Consider the following 18,576-nt stretch of genomic DNA (forward strand, 5'->3'; position numbering starts at 1 on the left):
AGCCCTACCGGTGCCCCTCACTCCTGACCCGCAGCCCCTGCTAGCCCAGCCCTGGGCTGCCCCCCAGCTCTGCTGGTGCCCAAGTCCCAACTTTCAGCCCCTGCCACCCCAGCCTTGGGGTCCCCCCCCCAGCTCTGCTGGTACCCCTCACTCCTGACCTGCAGCCCATGGTAGCCAGGAAGGCAGGCTGAGTACCCCAACTTATTGCCCCAGTGGCAGGGTTCAGGTGAGGGGCTGGGGCCAGGCCCGGAGGCCACTCCCTGCCTAGCCCCCCGGGCTCAGGAAAGGAATCCCAGTTACAAAAGCTAAATGTCTTTATTGTGTGTTAGGGCTGAGTTCCAGCCAGCGGGGCCCTCGAGCCGCGGCAACCCTGCTTGGCGCAGGCCGGGGGCAGCAGCCACTTTGGGGCCCGTCCTTCGCGTGGGAGGGAAGGGGTTAATCACGCCAGGTCACCTCCACTTCATCTGTCCGGTACCTGTGGGGAGAAGAGAGAGTCGGGGCTGGGGGCTGTCCCACGGCTGAGACCTCTCCCCGTCGCTCTCCCCTCCTCTACCTCTGCGTGATCCACGAATCCTCTAGCTGCGTCACCTGCCCCGTGCGGAACATCTCCCAGCCGGCCTGCGCGATCATGGCCCCATTGTCAATGCAGAACCTGGGGGGGGGGGGGGGGGGGAGAGGGGGAGATGAGACCTCCTGCAGGCAGTGGGGCGTGGGGTCTAGTGCTTAGAGCGGGAGGGGGCTGGGAGCCAGGACTCCTGGGTTCTATCCCCAACTCTGGAAGGGGAGTGGGGTCTAATGGTTAGAAAGGAGAGATGGGGGGTTGGGAGCCAGGACTCCTGGGTTCTCTCCTGGCTCCGGGGTAGGGGTGCCAATGCCCTAAAGCACCATAGCCCAGAATCTCCCACGGGAATCCAAGAGCTACTGTCTGGGGGGAGAATCCCACTTCTCCCACCAAGCTAGGGCGGGGTAAGGGGTTGCTGGGACCCTAGCTCCACAGGGCAAGCTGACGGGCAGTCGGTACCTCTCATCTGTAGCAAACAGCTTGGCTCCCCTCTCTGCACACATGATCCGCATCATCTCCTGCAGCCGCATGTTACCTGGGGGAGGGGCAGGGTTAGAGCCTGGGGGGCACAAGCTGGTGTGGGGTGGTGACACCTGGGGAGGGGGCAGGTTTCAAGCTGAGACCCTAGTCTCAGGACACAAGTGACACGAGCTGCGATGGCCTCAGTTGAGCCCAGGCACCAGCCCCAGGCTGCGCCTGCCAGGACTGTGGGGGAGAGCCAGCGAGCTCCTGCCATAGGGCAGCGATCCCGGGGGGGAGGCAGGGGGCGAGTGGAGAAGCAGGTGCGGGGCTAAGTATGGGGACCAGGTGGGGAGGCAGGGTTCCCATGCAGTGACCCTCCCCCTCGCGCCATGGTCCCGGCACATACAGCCGACTCCGCCCACGACGAGGGCCTCCTGTGAGCCGCAGTGCGCCATGGCCCGCTCCGTGATCTCCACCAGCATCGCGAAGAGCGTTTCCTGGGGGCGCAGCACAGCTAGGACAGTGTCACTCGCTCCCAACCCACAGCCCACCCCCTCCTCAGCGCTCCTCACTCCCGACCCGCAGCTCCCACAGTGCTCCTCACTCCCAACCCGCAGCCCCCGCTCGGCACTGCTCACTCCCTCCCTACAGCTCCCACAGTGCTCCTCATGCCAGACTCGCAGCCCCCTTCACCAGCTCCCATGGTGCGTCTCACTCCCAGCCCGCACTCCCCACCTCCTGATGTCCAGAGACGGTGCTCCTAACTCTTGACCTGCAGCCCCTGCTCTCCCAGCCCTGAGCTGGGCTGTTCCTCACCTGGAGAGAGAAGCAGAGATCCTCCGGGGTGCACTCTCCTGATGCCAGCATCTTGTGAGCCACCTCCTACAGGGCAGAGAGGGGGTTCAGGGCTCCTGGGTTCCCTCCCAGCTCAGAGAGGAGAGTGGGGGCTAGTGGGTAGAGCAGGGGCTGGGAGCCAGGACCCCTGGGTTCCTCACCTCTATGTGGGACAGGATCCCTGAGAAGGACACATCCATTCCCTTCACTGTGTAGGGCAGTTCCACCAGCTTCTGTCCCCTGGGGGGGAGAAGACTGTGTTAGACCCTCCCAGAGCCAGGGATCTAACCCCAGAGTCCTGACTCCCAGCCCTGCTCCAACCCCCTGGACCCCACTCCCCTCCCGGAGCTGGTACCACTCACTTCTTCGCCATCTGTTCGATGTTATAGCCAGGGCTGGGGTCATTGGATATCTAGGAGGAAGAGACACCAAGGGAGGGTAAGGCTGGATGCGGGGGTACCAGAAGGCCCCATCCCAACCTACGAGCCCCCCCCACTTTGCTTTGGTCCATTTGGGGGGGGGGGGGGGGGGGAGAGAACGACTTGAAGACACCAGCTCCTTTCAGGCCAAAACCTTTCCTGCAGCGAGGCTCAGGGCAGGGGGTGTTCTGGTGGGACTCAGGTGAAATCGGTCCTCCCCAGTTTTGAGCTACAGAGAGGGGAACGAAGCCTGGGGCCCGTTTGCCAAAGCTCCGTGTTGATTTACTGCTAAATCTCACAATCATTTTCCACGTCACTTGCAAAGAAACAAGTAATTTCCAGGCCAAGAACCTCGGTTAGTGCTGAAGATCCCCACAGCCTGCTCCTGGCTTTTAAAAGCAGAAAACTGAATGCCAAAAATCTTAGATTAATGTTAAAATTAATGCAAAGTCTCCAACCTAGTGAGTGCAGATTATTTGACAAAAGTATCTAATTTTATGCTGGCTTTAGTTGGAAATGTTTGACTGTAAAGTTACCATTAACCTTAGATTTCGGCATTTAATTTCCCCAATTTCAGGGAGAAGGAGAACAAAAGTTACTGTTTCCTTTAAAATGCAAGGAAATTCCATGCCAGAAAACCTCATCTTCAGTTACTCCTGCCACAGGGAAGAAAAGGATTTTTACAAGAAATCCAGGGAATTGGGTGTGAGGTTTTTAAAAAATGGAAGCATACAGAATGTTTGTGAAAGAGATTGATTTCAAGTCTTATATAAAGCAAGTTATATGCTAAACATCGTCTGATTTTGTACAGTATTCCTGGATTATAAAGAGAATAAAATTGCGAGTTTGTTTAAAAAGCAACCAAACTAAGAAAATTCTTGTTTGCCTTTAGGAAAAAAGCAAAGAAATTCCACTCCAAAAAACTTAGGTTAAGTTTAAAATTGCACCGAGCATGTGCACAAAACCAACATTAATCTGGAATTCCCTTGCGTTTAAAATGAACAACTTCACCCAAACACACCAGAACTTGGAGTCATGTGACTTAAAATCTTGAAGCGACATTTCTCCAATGTTGCTGTCGCTAAATGTTGCTAGTGAAGTAACCAGAGGGATTGGAACCTGGCGCCCTGTTTTTTAAAAAGCAAGGAAATTAAATACCAAAAAACTTGTTAATGTTGAAGTGCCACAATCAGGAAATGGAAAAACTCTGGGTGACTCACTTAATGGTAATAGAACCCAGGAGTCCTGACTCCCGGTCCCCCCCGGTTCTAACCACTAGACCCCACTTCCCTCCCAGAGCCAGGGATAGAACCCAGGAGTCCTGACTCCCAACCCTCTGGCTCCCCAGTGCCCTCTCACCTTCAGCACACGGGCGAAGCGGTCCAGGCAGTTGCCCACAGCGATGTCGATGGTCTCCCCAAAGATGCGATACCGGCGCTCCGAGTACGCGATGACCTGGGCAAGAGGAGCAGAGCGGGGCGATGTACAGGGCTGCCGAGATCTCCTGGGTGGGGGCCTAGTGCGGCGCGGGGGGGGGGGAGGTGAGGGGGAAGCGTCAGCCCTACCTGGGTGTTGCCCCCGCTGACATACAGCACGGTGGGGTTCTGGGCGCCCGTTATCAGCCGGCCCATCTCAATGTGGCCCACGCAGTGATTGACACCCAGCAGGGGCTTGTTCCAGAGCTGGGCCAACGTCCGGGCCACCACGGCCACTGTCACCAGTGGGGCGCCCATGCCGGGGCCTGCAGGAAGAGTGCGGAGTCAGCACGGGGCCCTTGGGGGGCCACCCACCCACACCCCCACTCACCCTGGGCATAGGGCCTGGCCCCTGGCCCCACCCCCACTCACCCTGGGCATAGGGCCTGGCCCCCGGCCCCACCCCCACTCACCCTGGGCATAGGGCCCACCTGCGCCCCCCACTCACCCTAGGCATAGGGCCTGGCCCCCGGCCCCACCCTCACTCACCCTGGGCATAGGGCCTGGCCCCTCACCCTGGGTGTAGGCCACACCCCCACTCACCCTTGGTGTAGGCCACGCAGTCCACATCTGCGGGCTCCAGCCCTGCCTCCTGCAGAGCCTCCCGCAGCACGGCCAGCACACAGCCCCGGTGGTGCCTCGCTGTCTGCCCCGGCAGGAACCCTGCCCCAGAGAGACAGCGTCAGGGGGTGAGGCTGGCAGGGACCAAATGCGGGGGGGAGGGGGAGAATAAAAGGGATCGGATGTGGGGGGCCTGGAGGAGGGAACCAGACTCATCCTGGCCTGGAGCGGTGGGGAAAAGGGACGTGCGTTTGGGGGGAGGAGGGGGCAGGGAGGAGATCAGGAAGCCTGGATTCACCCTGGCCTGGAGAGGGGGTTGGATGAGAGGCCAGACTCAGAAAGGAGAAAGAACCCAGGGGGGAGGATTGGGAGCTTTGGGGAGGGGAGTCCCAGGGAGAATCCTGGCAGGATTTGGGACGGGGAAGGCCTGGGGGGGAGGGGAAGAGGGTGTCCTGGGTGGGGGGGTAAGGCTGGGGGGGGGGGTGCCAGGGCAGGGGGGCAGATGGATGAAGGAGGGAGGGATGGGTAAGGACCGGGGGTCCTGGTGGGGGTCCCTGTGAGGCTCGGGATGGGGAGGTCTGGGGGGGATGCAGGGGAGATGGGGATTAGGGGAGTGGTTGGGGGGGTCCCAGGGTGGAGGGGTGGACGGAGGGGGGATGGGTAGGCCCGGAGAGAGGTCCCGGGGCAGGGTAGGGGCACAGAGGAGATTGGGGGTGCAGATGGAGGGAGAATGGGTAAGGATGGGGGGACCCGGGGCAGGGTGGGGGGATGGGTAAGGATGGAGGGGGAGTGGGGAGGGGCCCCAGGATGGGGTAGGGGGATGGGTGAGGACGGGGGGGGGGGCTCAGGGCGCAGGAGGGGTGGGGGCGGACGGAGTGGAAATGGGAGAAGACGTAGAAGGGATGGGTAAGGACGGGGGGGGCCGGGGCGCAGGTAGAGTGGGGGCAGACAGAGGGGGATGGGTAAGGATGGGGGGCCCGGGGTGCAGGGGGGTGGGGGCAGACGGAGGGGAGATGGGTAAGGACGGAGTGGGGATGGGTAAGGACGGACGGGGGGCGGGGCGCGGACGGATCAGGATGTGGGCCGACAGAGCGGGATGGGTAAGGAAGGGGGGGCCGGGGCGCAGGGGGGGCCGGGGCGGACGGACGGGGGGCGGATGGAGGACGTGGGGGGCTCGGGGCGCAGGGGGGGTGGGGGGTGGTGGACGGAGGGGGATGGGAGCGGACGGAGGGGTAATGGGTAAGAATGGGGGGGCCCAGGGCGCAGATGGGGTGGGGGCGGACGGAGAAGGGATGGGTAAGGACGGGGGGGGGGCAGGGCGCAGTGGGGGGGGGGCAGGGCGCAGTGGGGGGGGATGGAGGAGGGATGGGTAAGGACGGGGGGGTTGGGCACAGGGGGTTGGGGGCGGACAGGGGTGGACGGAGAGGGGATGGGTAAGGACGGGGGGGTTGGGGGTGGACGGAGCGGGATGGGGGCGGGCGGAGGGGGATGAGTAAGGAGGGGGGGCCGGGGCGCAGATGGGAGCGGACAGAGGGGGATGGGTAAGTACGGGGGGACCCGGCTCACCCTGGCCCGGCGCGGGCACGAAGGTCCGGCGGGGGTTGCTCAGCACCCGCCCGTCCCGCACCAGCCCCGCCCCCACCTTGTTGGCGCTGCCTTCCAGCCCCAGCACCGTCACCGCGGGCATGTCCGGCGCGGCAGGGGCAGCCCGGGGGCCTCCCGCACTCGCGTCACAGCGGAGCCCCGCCCGTCTCGCAACACGTGAGACCGGAGTGCCATTACCACGCCCACTCCTGCCCCGCGTGACATCGGAGTTCCTAGCCCTCCGTCCTCACGTGACACAGCAGTCCCGCCCATTCCCGTCCCCTCTCAGTCCGCCGCAGTCCCAGGCCCCAGACACGTGATAGCGTGGCGCTCTAGCCCCGCCCTTCCCCGGCACGTGATCCTGCCGCACGTGTCTCGGTCGGACCGTGCAGCGCTTTGTTCCCGGACGGGTAGTGGGGCGCACGGGGATCGGAGCGGGGCCTGATTGGCCGGGAGCCGCGCGGTGAGAGACGGGCGGGGGCTTATTGCGTGCGAGGGCTGAGATTAGCCAGGGAGGTCGGTTTTTATTGTTCCGCGACTGGCCAGATAGGTGGGTGTTTATTGTTCAAGGAGCTCTGTGATTGGCCAGAGAGCGGGTGGGAATCATGCTACGAGGGATGTGATCGCCAGGTAGGTCGGTGTTTGTTGGCCATGGGCGTGGGTGTTTATTGTGCAAGCAGGGCTGCGATTGGCTAGGGATCGGGGAGACTAACGCAAGAAGGTTTGTGATTGGCTGGGGAGCGGGAATGGGCATTTGGCCTGTCCTCCCTAGTTCTCTGGACTGCTGGGTCTGTGGCCTGTGCCCCTGATGCTGATTGCCTTGTGCCTGCCCACTTTCCCCACAGTCTGCCCCCACGATCCTGTGGCTCGTGGCTCAGCGGTGTCGGCTCCTCAGCGCAGGGCCCACCTGGTGGCGAGAGATGCCCAAACGGGGGAAGAAGGCAGAGGATGTGGACAGCGCGGACGAGCTCGAGGCCACAGGTAACCGCAGCCCCGTAGCACGGCAACCCCTCCCTGCTCCCTCTCATGTGCTCCCCACTGCACTCCCCGTGGCATGGTGCCCCCTTCTAAGCCCCGCCCCAGTCCCTGCGGCATGGCGCTCCCCCATCATTTCTTGTGTATCATGCTAGGAGGGCTGGATGGTCCTTTGGTTTGACCCAGTAGGGCCATTCTTATGTTTTTGGCACCCCCCTGGCTGCTCAGTGCCATGTCCCAGCTTTCCTTCTCTCTCCCTCTCCCCAGAGCCTGAGGTAAAGAAGAGCAAGAAGGGGGCAGCCAAGGGCCTCAAGGAGAAGGTGGCAGAGGGCCCCATCCTGTACCAGGATCCGCCCAACAAGCTCACCTCCCCCAGTGGGCAGAAGTACACCCTGAAGGTCACGTCGTGGAACGTGGACGGGCTCCGGGCCTGGGTCAAGAAGAAGGGGCTGGAGGTAGGAGTGGCTCTCCCAGGCACTGGGCTCTGCCAGTCCTCGCTGGGCTAGGCAGCTCCTCCCCAGTTTGGACCACCCGGGTTGGGGCCCTGGTCTACAGCGGGTAGTACCAGGGTGCCAGGGGCTAAGGCCACCCCTGCCCCTGCAGAGCCTGCCCTGTGGCCTAGTGACTACAGCTAGAGAGCTTACAGCAGCGGGGGCTGGGAGCCAGGACTTACGGGTTCTCTCTCTGGCTCTGCCATTGACCTGCTAGGTGACTTTGGGCCAGTTCCTTCCCTGCCTTATGCCTCAGTTTCCTCACCTTTGCAGTGGGGATAAGGATCCTGATCTCCTTTGAGCTCTGCTGAGAAATGCTCTAGCCGAGTTAGGGATTGGGATTTTTTCTCTGCAGAAAAAATCTTCCAGGTTTTGGGGGTGGGAATTTCATGGGTCAGATTTTCCACCTGGAGTTTGGATTCCCACATTCTCAATTTGGAGATTTTTTGGAAATCCAGAAATTTGGGATTTTTAGATTTATTCCATTTTCCTCTCCTGCTTTGTGCCTCCAAATTGAGTACAGTGAACAACGGCTGGGCTGTGGGAACATTGGCGTGTGTTGGAAAAGTCACCTAGTGTCAGAGACACAGAGCTTCTTAGTGGCCCCTCCCGTTCTGCTGCCCCGGACTCCTAGTCCCTTCGGCACTCACTAACTCTTCTCCAAAAGTAGAGACGTTTGGAGACGTCCTAGAATAGGAGAAAAACAAGCAATTTGAATCCTAGGCATCCTGTCTCTGTTACATTTCCATCAGTAAATGGGGATTGGGGCCGGGAGGGGGTGGTGTCCTAAATCTCCAAATACGTTTGCTTTTCCTAACCCAGAATGAAATTTTAACTCAAAATTGACATTTGTCATCCCCCAAATCCCGCTGGACAGGGGAAAATGTTGCAGCTGTAAAAAACTGAAGCAGTTAACATGGGTTCATGAATGGCTGATTCTCTCGAGCTTGGTCCACAGACGGATTTGTACCTGGCTTGGTTCCAGTGGGATCGTTCAAATGGGTCTGAAGTCTGGAAAAGGTTTGGGGGTGAGGGCGGATAAGTAGCTGGATATTGCTGGGGCCTGCAGGAGTCATACGACTCCGGGATGTAGAAACAGGCTAATCTGGAGTAGGTGCAGAGAGGTTATTTTACTTCTGGGATCTGAAGCTTGACAAATGCAGCCTGGAAATAAGGGGTACATTTTTAATAATGAAGGTGACTATTTGGAACAGTGTGCCAAGGGTTGTGGTGGATTCTCCATCCCTGGCAATTTTGAACAGCTCTGCGCTAGGAATTGTTGCTGGGCGGTTCACCAGCCTGTGCTATCCAAGCAGTCGGATGAAATGATTCCGCTGGCCCCTTCTGGCCTTGGATCTGTGACTGTCCGTAGCGTGGAAGCGGTTTTACTGGTCTGAAAGTGCTGTCGCTGGTCCGGCTGGTCCCCAGCAACCAGCACCGGAGATCCATGGCCAGGGGCAGGGAGGATGCGTGTGCTCCGAGGGAAGGGATAAACCGGAGGGAAGTGGGGTGGAGCTGAGGGGGCAGGATACCTGGGTTCTCTTCCTCATCATATGAGGTTCCCAGAGAAAGGGATCCGGGGGGTTCCTGAGAAGAGGGGGGGCAGTAGCAGAGTCGGAGAGCAGTGGGGCACCTGTGACATCATGTTCTACCCAAGGAATGGACCCCAGGAATCCTGGCTCTCATGTCCCCCCCAACCATTAGCCCCACTTCTCTCCCAAGGCTGGGGAGGGAATCCAGGCTCCCAGCCCCGCTGACCCCGCTCTCCCCACACAGTGGGTGCGTGAGGAGGACCCCGACGTGCTGTGCCTGCAGGAGACCAAGTGTGCAGAGAAGCTGCTGCCCCCCGAGATGCGGGAGATGCCTGAGTACCCCCACAAGTACTGGGCCTGCGCCGGTGCCAAGGAGGGCTACAGCGGGGTGGCGCTGCTCTGCAAGACTGAGCCGCTCAGCATCACCTATGGCATCGGTAGGGACCTGCCCCGCCCCCCAGCCTCTGCCTGCTGAGCCTGTGCTCCCTGCCCACTGTGTCCCCTACCAACCTCTGCCTGCAGACCCCTTTGCCTGCTGCCAAGCCCTGCCTGCCGATCCCTCTCTGCGCCCCCTACAGCCTCAGCCAGGCCCTCTGGCCTTTCCCCTTGTCCATACATCCCCCCACACCCATGGCCCTTTCCCTTGACCCCTGACCATGCCCCCGTGCCCAGGGCCTCTCCCCTTTGCCCTCTGACGCGCGCCCTGTGTCTCCCGGCAGGTGAGGAGGAGCACGACCAGGAGGGCCGGGTGATAACGGCTGAGTTCCCCTCGCACTTCCTGGTGACAGCCTACGTGCCCAACGCGGGCCGGGGGCTGGTGCGGCTGGAGTACCGCCAGCGCTGGGACGCCGCCTTCCGGGCCTACCTGCGGGGGCTGGATGCTCGCAAGCCCCTGGTGCTGTGCGGGGACCTCAATGTGGCCCACACCGAGATCGACCTGAAGAACCCCAAGGGCAATAAGAAGTCGGCAGGCTTCACGCCTGAGGAGCGCCAGGGCTTCGGGGAGCTGCTGACAGCTGGCTTCACCGACACCTTCCGCCACCTCTACCCTGACACGCCCCATGCCTACACCTTCTGGACCTACATGATGAATGCTCGCGCCAAGAACGTGGGCTGGCGCCTTGACTACTTCCTGGTCTCGACGCGCCTGCTGGGGGTGCTGTGCGACAGCAAGATCCGCTCCCAGGCCATGGGCAGTGACCACTGCCCCATCACCCTCTACATGGCCCTGTGAGCGGGGCGGGGGGGGGGAGCCATACAGCCCGATATGGTCCCAACACCCCTGGGAGCAGGGTGGCTCATGTAGCCTGATATGGCCCTGACACCCCTGTAGCCATGTGAGCAGCATGGGGGAGGGTGGGCCATACAGCCTGCTATGGTCTTGTGGCCCTATATGGCTCTGTGGGCGGGGGAGGCCATACAGCCTGATATGGTCCGAACACCCCCGTATAGCCCTGTGAGCGAGGGTTGGGGCCATACAGCTAGGTATGGGCTAAACACCCCCTCTACAGCTGTGGGAGTGGGCCCAAAAACCTCTCTATGGCCCTGTGTGAGGTGGGGGGATCTATATGGCCCTACCCCTTCTCTCTGTAGTCCTGTGAGCAGGGTGGCCTGTACACCCCTCTATGGCTTTGTGAGCACGAGAGGATTGGGCCCATATGGCCCTGTGAGGCCAGGGGGAGTAGAGGGAAAGGGCCCCCCATACCATGATCAGGGGTGACTTCCCCCCAAAATGAGACCTGATTCAACCCCCCAACTTGTGGACCCTGGTGCAGTAAAGCCCAGAATATCAGCAGATCCCTCCCCATCCCAGAGACCATGATCCTCCAAATTCAGCCCTGAACCCCCAAACTCACCGAGTGACACTCCAGTCCCAGAGGCCAGGAGCCCCCCCAGCTAGGAGCAGAGCCCCCTGAACTCATGTACCCCCTGAGGGCCATTCAAGCAACCCCCCCATATACCAGCCTCCCCTCTTGCTGCCCTCCATCCTAGCCTCCAGAGAATTCCTCACCCCAGGAACTATTTTTTACCTGTAGAATTAAGCTGCTGCCTCACCTTGAAACCAGCCCCCCATTCTTTGAGGGGGGCTACAGAGCTGCAAGGAGCATTGATTAAAGGCTTTGAAAGGAGATTCTGTGTTTCATCTCGCCGGGGGGCGGGGGAGGGGGGAGTGAGGTGGGGCTAGGAGACATTCACCCTCACGCTCGCTGTTCCTTGGCCTTTCTAGCTGGGGTCCCCCATGGGAGGCAGCTGCGAGTGAAGGGGGGCTTTGTGGGGGCAGAGATGGACTGGGGTCCCTGCTGGGACATCACAGCCTAGAACAGAGGGATCCCTGCAGACACTCAGTTTCCAGTTACAGAAGTAATGGCTGGGCAAGGGGGAGGTGCCCTCAGTGTGACCGATGCTGCCTGGGTCTGCAGAGAGCCTGAGCTCACTGATGGCAGAGGGAGAACTGTCCCATGCATCTCAATGGGGTGTTCCATCCCACCCCCACTGCTCTGGGGGAACCCCACCAACTCCACACCTGAAGGGGGGGTTTGGGGTGCAGCAAATGGGGTGAGCAGAGCCCTCCAGCTCCTGGGGAGGTCATGGACAGGGGTTGCCTTAATCCATACGCAGCTGGTTTTGCCACATGTGGGCCAAGAAGGAGTTGGGGTCCTACAGAGGGACACCCTCAGGGGGCCCCCACATCTCCAGCAAAGGGGTGGATCCAGCCCTGGCCCAGTGGAGACACCAGCCCGCCTACAGGACACTTCTCTCCCAGGACTCTTGCTACACACCCTGCCTCTCCCACCCCCCAGAGCTGGGAGAGAACCCAGGAGTCCTGGCTCCCAGTTCCCTGCTGTAACTACTAGACCCCACTCCCCTCCCAGAAATCCACATCCAAGCCAGGAGCAGGAGGTTCTAGGGGGTGCCAGCACTCAGGGCATTGATCTCCAATCAACCCCCTAGCCCCCACCTTCAACCACTGTCAACCTAGGGGGTGCAAGCCCCATGGCAGGGGACCGGCTGGCTCACGGGGTGGGGAATGGGGCCTTTTCCCTCTAGGGGGTACTAGCTGAGATCAAGCCTCACGGTGCGGGTGGGTGGGCTGGCTGAGGAGTATGTCCCCCTGTCCCCACCCCGGGCTGTCCGTGGCTGTTCTTTTGCCCCTGTGGTATAACGAGCTGGTGGGCTCTCAGCCTGGCAACAGGCCCCACAGCCCCAGCCCCCCCCCCCGCAGGTCACTGTGGGGCAGAGCGAGGGAGCCAGGCAGGTGGGTGGCGTATGGAATCTCTTTATTTACACTGTCAGGACATCCATCAGTCAGGCCGGCCCTCCTCAGGGCTGGAACAGACTCACCGGGTTAAAGTAACGCTGCACGGGGTGGGGTGGGGTGGGGTGGGGGGAAAGCCCGGGACTGGATTTAAATAGCTATGTACAGGGGCGTGGTCAGTATGTACAAGCCAGAGCAGCAGAGGGCCCCAGGAAAGGGGGTGAACCCCACATCCCACCCCCCAAAGATCCCTGAAGAACTGAGACCGGAGACGTTCCGTTCTCCCTCCCCGAGTGAGAGGCCAGACCCAGGCACCCCTCATCACCAGCCCTCTGGGGAGCTCACCCCTGGTCCCCTGCATCCCACTGCCCCATCCCACTGGGGATCCTCAAACCACACACCAGAGGAGGCAGGGCCCAGCCAAGGGAGCCGGTGCAGGGCCGTGTGGAGAGGGGAGGAATTGGGAGCAGGAGAGGGGGTTGAGTTAGGATCACCCCCCCCCATGCAGCAATGGGGGCAGCGCTCTGCTCCCCAGGCTGCAGCAATCGGCCCAAGGGGAGGTCAGGGGCTGGATGGGAAGGGGTAGCCCTGTGGGGGAGCTCAGAGGCATGCTGGGAAGGCTCAGGGCCCCCATGCAAGGGGGCTATTACCCATTGGCTCCCCCCCCCGGAATGTGCAAAGAACCAGAGCAGCCATGGGGTGGGGGGGGAGGGAAGAGCAAACCCAGAGCAGCTTCCCCCCGGGCATTAGAGACAGTGCCCCCAGCTGCTCCTGCCAGGGGGAGGATCAGGGCAGGGGCTGCTCCCCACCAGCTACCCCACCCAAATAAAAGTTACCTTTGGTCCCTAAACAGAGTAGGGGCACAGGCCTTTCACTTCTAGGCGGCGCTGGCTCCCATCCGGCCCCAGGGCAGACACTAGCTGGCTCAGGGGGGCAAGGAATGGGAAATGGGGTCTGTTCCCTCTAGAGGGCACCAGCTCCAATGTGGCCCCAGGGCAGAGGACTGTCTGGCTTGTGGGGAGGAGGGGTATGGCTGACAGAACACAGATCAGTGGGGTGAACGGTGGCCTAAGAGATGACCCCACCATGAAGCAGCAGTGAGCTGAATCCTTCTCATCCCCCTCTCCCCCGCTGTCAGCTCCCCTCCCCACCGGGTCCCATCCCCCCAGAATTTACTCAATGCCTCCCCGCTGTGGGGCCCCCTCCTGCCCCACTTCCCTGCAGGCCAAGGGGGTGCTGGGCATGGCAGTGCCCCATCAAGAGGGACATGGGACCCCCAGTGACTTAGCAGCCATGAGGGCTTCCTTCTTCCCTCTGGCGACCTCAACCTGGGTGGTGGGTCGCCGCTCCGTCAGCTAGGGTCCCTTGGGTGCGGGGGGTGTCAGGAGGGGGAGGAGGTCCCAGCTCCATAGTCCAGTGTCCCTTGGGTGCGCAGGGTATCAAGGGTGATGAGTCCCGTCTCCATTGTCCAGTGTCCCTTGGGTGTGTGGGGTTTCTGGGGTGGTGGGTCCCAGCTCCATCGTCCAGTGTCCCTTGGGTGGGGGCGGTGGGTCCCAGCTCCATCGTCCAGTGTCCCTTGGGGGGTGGGGTGGAAGGGGGGTCCCACCTCTGTCGCCCAGTGTTCCTTGGCTGGGGGGAAAGGGGGAGGTCGGGGCCCATCTCCGTCACCCAGTGTCCCTTGGCTGATGGGGAGGGGTCGGGTCCCATCTCCGTCACCCAGTGTCCCTTGGCTGGGTGGGTTCCCCGTCTCCTGGGTGGTGGGTCCCAGCCGAGCCACTGTAATCCAGCTCCCTCTCGGGTTGGTCCAGACAGAGCTACCATAGTTCAGCTGCCCTCTTGGCCTGGTGGGCCCCTTGCCCTTGAGACCACTGCAGCCGCCTCCATTGGTCACGTCCCATGGGGGTCTCCTGCTCAGGGTCCGGCGGGATGGGAGGGGAGCAGAACCAAGGCGAGAGGCACAGGAGCGGACCGGGGGCTGGGCAGAAGCTGGCTGAGATGGACGGGGCTCCCTGCAGCAGGGGTGGCTCAGGAGAAGTTCTGGACGGGGTGGCTGACTCGCATGCAGGCCCAGTACATGGCCCGGCCTAGGCACAGCACAGCCAGGAGAATGACCAGCGCCCAGGAAGCGTAGATCCCACCATACCGCCGGGCATGCTTCCACGTGCCGAACTGCGCAGAGAGAGACAGCAGGGTCAGGACTCCTGGGTTCCAGCCCGGCTCTGCGCGGGGAGGGGAGGGTCTAATGGTTGCAGGGAGGAGGGGTTTGGAATCAGGACTCCTGGGTTCTATGTCCAACAGGCCCTTCCCCACTCAATGTCCCCTTTCTCCCAGGGCAGCACAGAGACTCAGACACCCTGGGCAGTCCTTAGGCTCCATCAGCACGGCACGCTCCCCTGCCCCGGTCACACACTCACCGCTAGGCCTGTGGCAGCTACAGCCACTAAGACACCCAGGAGGAGGCAGCAGATGCATCTCTTCCGGGGGTACCTGCGCCCGATGGAGGAGCTGGGGGGAGAGAGTCAGAGTCAGACATGGACACCCAGGAGTCCTGGCCCCCTGCTACATTAGACACCACTCCTCTCCCAGAGCCAGGGAGAAAACCCAGGAGTTCTGGCCCCTGGCCCCATTCCTCTCCCAGAGCCGGGAAGAGAATCCAGAAGTCCTGCCTCCGAGCTCAACCACTCCCCACGCCCTTAGACCCCACACTTGGGCCTTGCTTTCAGAGCCCCTTCCACTCCTCGGCCTCCCAAGCCCATGTGGGCCCAGCCCCACCCCCAGGACCAGGCCTCTCTCTGGCCTGTAGCTGTGGCCTGGGGCAATGGGTCTCGCCGTGGGGAGGGACAAGAAACTTACACTTTGCGGCAGTGCGGGCAGCGGGCTAAGGTGCGGTCTGTGAACTCTGTCCACTGGGAGAATAAGAACCAGAGAGAAACACACATGGGATGCCCAGCCTCCTGCTCTACACACTACACCCCATGCCCCTCCCACAGCCAGAACCCAGGAGTCCTGGCTCCCAGCCTCCTGTCCTACCCACTAAACCCCATTTCCCTCCCAGAGCTGGAATAGAACCCAGGAGTCCTGGCTCCCAGCCACCCCATCTCTACTCACTAGACAGCACTCCCTTCCCACAGGCAGAACGCAGGAGTCCTGATTCCCAGCACCCCTTCTGAACCCCACTACACCCCGCACCTCTCCCAGAGCCAGGGACAGAACCCAGGAGTCCTGGCTGCCCCTGCTTACCAGGAAAGTATTCTTGCAGTGCCCACAGATGACCCGCACTCCCACGGGCTGGGGCTCAGGGCTCAGGGGCCCTGGGTGCACCGGGCCCAGGTTAATGATTCTTTTGCTGCAGCAGGGGAGAGAAAGCAACACAGATGAGACTGGAGCCCTGCCCTGTCTTAGGTACCAAGCCAGGCTGTGACCCAGGGACCACTGGTGCCAACTGGCAGAGGGCACAGGGGGTGCCCAGGAGGTTACAGGGATCCCCGGGGTCCAATAGCAGCACACTAATTCACCACAGGAGACATTTGCATGGCTGAAAGCGAGGGCGTTGTGTCTACACTGGAAGTTGTGTTCCTGAAGCGAAGGCTGTTCAGGCACAGACAAGGTTTCCTCCCACTCAGGAACCCAGGGAAGTATCACCTAGGCCCAGTGTGCCCTCGGTGCCACCCCCCCGCCCAGCACAGCAGGGGAACCCCCCCGTGGCTCACCAGTAGGGCCGGGGGCAGGCGATTCGCTGGGACGTCACCTTGCAGATCAGCAGGCAGTTGCAGGGACATCTCACATACTTCTTCCCCGGGGGGGCGTTCTTGATCGGCTGCAGCAGAGACAGAAAGAAGACCTGAGTCTGAGGGGTGCTGGAGGCCAGGACTCCTGGGTTCTATCCCTGGCTCTGGAGGGAGCACAGTAAGCTCAGGCCTTTTGCTCCACTTCCTCTGGTCCCAGCCTCGGGGTCTCCCAGCTCCAGCCAGATCCTAAGGGGGTCTTCAGAGCTGAGAATTGTCATTCCAGCTCTACAGAATAACCTTCTTCCGACGCCGCCTGCCAGGGGCCAACAGACAACCCCCAAATCCCTCCCATTCCTGGGGGGCCCCTCAGGAGCACCAGCTAGGCTTGCTGGAAAGACAGAGACAGGCATACGGCATGGGAAGAGAGTAGTGGGACCTCACGGGGAGGTTAATGGGGGATCCAGCCCCCCCACAGGACACCTGCGAGATCACCCCAGCCCCCACAGGGCTCCCGGCTCACCGTGGCCTCATTGCAGACACTGCACTTCACCACGTGCTGGTGCATCTTGCCCTCCACATTGATCAGGCTCTGGCAGACGCGGCAGGTGATCATGGGGGCGCTGCCACTGTCGGGGCTGGCCATGGGTGAGTAGGGTGGGGGGTCCTCCCCAGGCAGCACAGCTAGATGCCCATCTGGGAACGGTGGGAAGCCTGGGCAAGGGAACCACAGGCTACAGTCACCCGCAAGCCAGCCTGCCCTAGGCCCCTTAGCCACGGCCACCTCCCCAAGCTCCTTCCCCAGTCCCAGTCCCACCTTCCATCAACTCAACAAACCATATAGCTCCTCCCAGTTCCCTTAGCTCCGCCCAGCAGCCCCGCCCTGGCACCTGCAGCCTTCCACAGCCCCACCCACGAAGACCCCAACCCCACCCACCGAGACCTCTAACCCCTCCCCAGAACCTATAGCCCCCACAACCCCGCCCACTCAGCCTTAGCCCCGCCCATACACCCCCTCCTCACACGCCCATTAGCCGCGCCCCTGCGGGGCCGCGGGGCGGGGCCGCTCACCATGGGGCGGGGCCGGCTTCCCTGCCGCAGGGCCCCCGTAGGGTGGGAGCGGCGCGGAAGGGACGAGCCCGCCAGGCCCGGCCAGGGCCCCGGGAGTGCCAGGCTCGCCAAGCTCCGCGGGCAGCAACGGGGAGCGTTCGCCGTCCCCCGACATCGCCGCTTCCCGGCTGCCGTAGAGCCCGTCCCCGGCTCCCCGCAGTGACGTCCTGGGTCACGTGAGGGGGGCGGCCGCCTATTGGCCAAGAGGCGACTGGGTAGCCGTCATGTGACGCTGGCGTCACGTGAACCCATACCGTCCTCTCATTGACTGGCGGCGGGCAATTCCCAGCACGTGACATCAGTGCTCCCCGCCTATTGGCTGGATTAGTCGCCCTCCTCATGTGACCCGAACTGGACTCCCTCATTGGCTCGACCAACGGCGCCTTCCCCCACGTGACCCCGGAGGCTTCTCTTACTGGCTGGTTCCCGCAATCAGTCCCACATAATGAAGGTGGCATCCTTTGTTTGGCCAAGCGCGTCACCACTTTCACGCCTCCTGATTGGCTGGGCACAGCAACTACCCCTCCCGCGACCCCGCCGGCCCCCGCCGTTGGCGGGCGCCCAACTCGCCCTGCCCATGTGAGTCCCCACCAAGCCCCGCTCCCATTGGCTGCTCCTCGCTGGCTGTTTCCCATGTCAGTTGAGTCGGGCCCCGCCCCGTCCCGTTTGCCATAACCCCCTCCCCCTAGCGCTGGCCCCTCCCACTACCTGGCAATGACCTTCCTTATAGCCCCTCCCCCCCCGCAACCCGGGAACTCGGGCTGTGGATTTTCCATTCCCCCCCATTTCACTTCCTGGGAAGCATGTGGCCCCGCCCCCGAGCCCCCCCCGGCGGGGGCGTTCTGCTGGCGATCTCGGGGGGCTGAGAACCGGGGGGAGGGTCGCTCCAGCGCTGGGAGAGGGGGAACAATCAGGAATCGGGGGGTGGGGTTTACAGTTACTTGTATAAGAGAAAGCCCCGAATATCGGGAGGTCTGGTGACTCCGACGCCGGGGGGCTGGAAATGGGGGGTTCTCTAGCGCGTTGGGGGGCTGGGAATAAGGGGCTGGATTGGGGGGGCGTCTGGCGCTGGGGGATTGGGAGTAGGGGGGCTGGATTGGGGGTGTCTGGCACTGGGGGGCTGGCAGTAGGGGAGCTGGATTGGGGGTGTCTCTGGCGCCGGGAGTCTGGGTGTAGTGGGGTTGGATTGAGGGGTGTCTCGAGCTGGGGGGCTGGAATGGAGGTATCTAGGGCTGGGAATAGGGGGGCTAGATTGGGGGTGTCTCTGGCGCCGGGAGGCTGGGATTGGGGAGGTGTCTCTGGTGCCGGGGCGTGGGAGTAGAGTGGAGTCTCTGGCATTGGGGGGCTGGAAATGAGGAGGGGGTAGAAGGGGAGTCTCCCCCTGGTGCTGGGGGACTGGGAATGGGAGGGCTAGAACTATGGGGTCTCCCCCGATGCTGGAGGGCTGGAATGGGAGGTCTTCTCTGGGCATTGAGGGGCTGGGAATGGGGGAGCAGTATAGGGGGTCTCCCCCAATGCTGGTGGGCTGGAAAGGGGGGTTTCTCTGGCGCTGGGGGGATGGGAATGGTAAGGGGCTAGAATGCGGTGTCT

General features: G+C 62.1%; 3 protein-coding genes across 11 annotated transcripts in view; 1 reads left to right on the plus strand and 2 right to left on the minus strand.

The window, feature by feature from the left end:
- The window catches only part of OSGEP (O-sialoglycoprotein endopeptidase), a 6,346-nt gene extending 265 nt beyond the window's left edge, over window positions 1-6,081 (minus strand). The window contains exons 1-11 of one of the 5 annotated variants that reach the window (XM_005284225.5): window positions 5,880-6,075; window positions 4,296-4,415; window positions 3,843-4,018; window positions 3,637-3,732; window positions 2,221-2,270; window positions 2,020-2,098; window positions 1,841-1,906; window positions 1,431-1,521; window positions 1,022-1,097; window positions 554-652; window positions 297-475 (exon numbers count right to left, since the gene is read on the minus strand). In XM_005284225.5, coding sequence (XP_005284282.1) covers window positions 436-475; window positions 554-652; window positions 1,022-1,097; window positions 1,431-1,521; window positions 1,841-1,906; window positions 2,020-2,098; window positions 2,221-2,270; window positions 3,637-3,732; window positions 3,843-4,018; window positions 4,296-4,415; window positions 5,880-6,000 — 1,014 coding nt within the window. In that variant the 5' untranslated portion in view covers window positions 6,001-6,075 and the 3' untranslated portion in view covers window positions 297-435. Of the gene's footprint in view, window positions 1-296; window positions 653-1,021; window positions 1,156-1,430; window positions 1,522-1,840; window positions 1,907-2,019; window positions 2,099-2,220; window positions 2,271-3,636; window positions 3,733-3,842; window positions 4,019-4,295; window positions 4,416-5,879 lie in introns of those variants that run through there. The other 4 variants (XR_006175537.2, XM_042854876.2, XM_065565558.1 and 1 more) reach the window with 4 other exon arrangements.
- On the plus strand, window positions 5,369-11,024 carry APEX1 (apurinic/apyrimidinic endodeoxyribonuclease 1). 3 transcript variants are annotated; one of them, XM_065565557.1, is made up of 5 exons: window positions 5,369-5,413; window positions 6,743-6,878; window positions 7,140-7,327; window positions 9,140-9,332; window positions 9,615-11,024. In XM_065565557.1, the coding sequence occupies exons 1-5, from the start codon at window positions 5,390-5,392 to the stop codon at window positions 10,127-10,129; spliced, it is 1,056 nt and encodes a 351-aa protein (XP_065421629.1). In that variant the 5' UTR covers window positions 5,369-5,389; the 3' UTR covers window positions 10,130-11,024. The 3 variants fall into 3 exon arrangements, with proteins under 3 accessions (XP_065421629.1, XP_005284279.1, XP_005284280.1); XM_005284222.5 differs by lacking the exon at window positions 5,369-5,413 and adding an exon at window positions 6,185-6,360; XM_005284223.4 differs by lacking the exon at window positions 5,369-5,413 and adding an exon at window positions 6,217-6,527.
- PIP4P1 (phosphatidylinositol-4,5-bisphosphate 4-phosphatase 1) lies at window positions 10,536-17,201 on the minus strand. 3 transcript variants are annotated; one of them, XM_005284221.4, is made up of 7 exons: window positions 16,948-17,198; window positions 16,400-16,590; window positions 15,862-15,968; window positions 15,392-15,497; window positions 15,005-15,057; window positions 14,566-14,656; window positions 14,036-14,320 (listed from the first exon to the last, which is right to left on the minus strand). In XM_005284221.4, the coding sequence occupies exons 1-7, from the start codon at window positions 17,099-17,101 to the stop codon at window positions 14,177-14,179; spliced, it is 846 nt and encodes a 281-aa protein (XP_005284278.1). In that variant the 5' UTR covers window positions 17,102-17,198; the 3' UTR covers window positions 14,036-14,176. The 3 variants fall into 3 exon arrangements, with proteins under 3 accessions (XP_065421622.1, XP_065421623.1, XP_005284278.1); XM_065565550.1 differs by lacking the exon at window positions 15,005-15,057 and having other exon boundaries at window positions 10,536-14,320; window positions 16,948-17,201; XM_065565551.1 differs by lacking the exons at window positions 15,005-15,057; window positions 16,948-17,198 and adding an exon at window positions 16,714-16,814 and having other exon boundaries at window positions 10,536-14,320.
- Window positions 17,202-18,576: the final 1,375 nt, after the last annotated feature.

This window comes from Chrysemys picta, chromosome 13, assembly GCF_011386835.1.
Source record: "Chrysemys picta bellii isolate R12L10 chromosome 13, ASM1138683v2, whole genome shotgun sequence".
NCBI classification, from domain to species: Eukaryota; Metazoa; Chordata; order Testudines; family Emydidae; genus Chrysemys; species Chrysemys picta.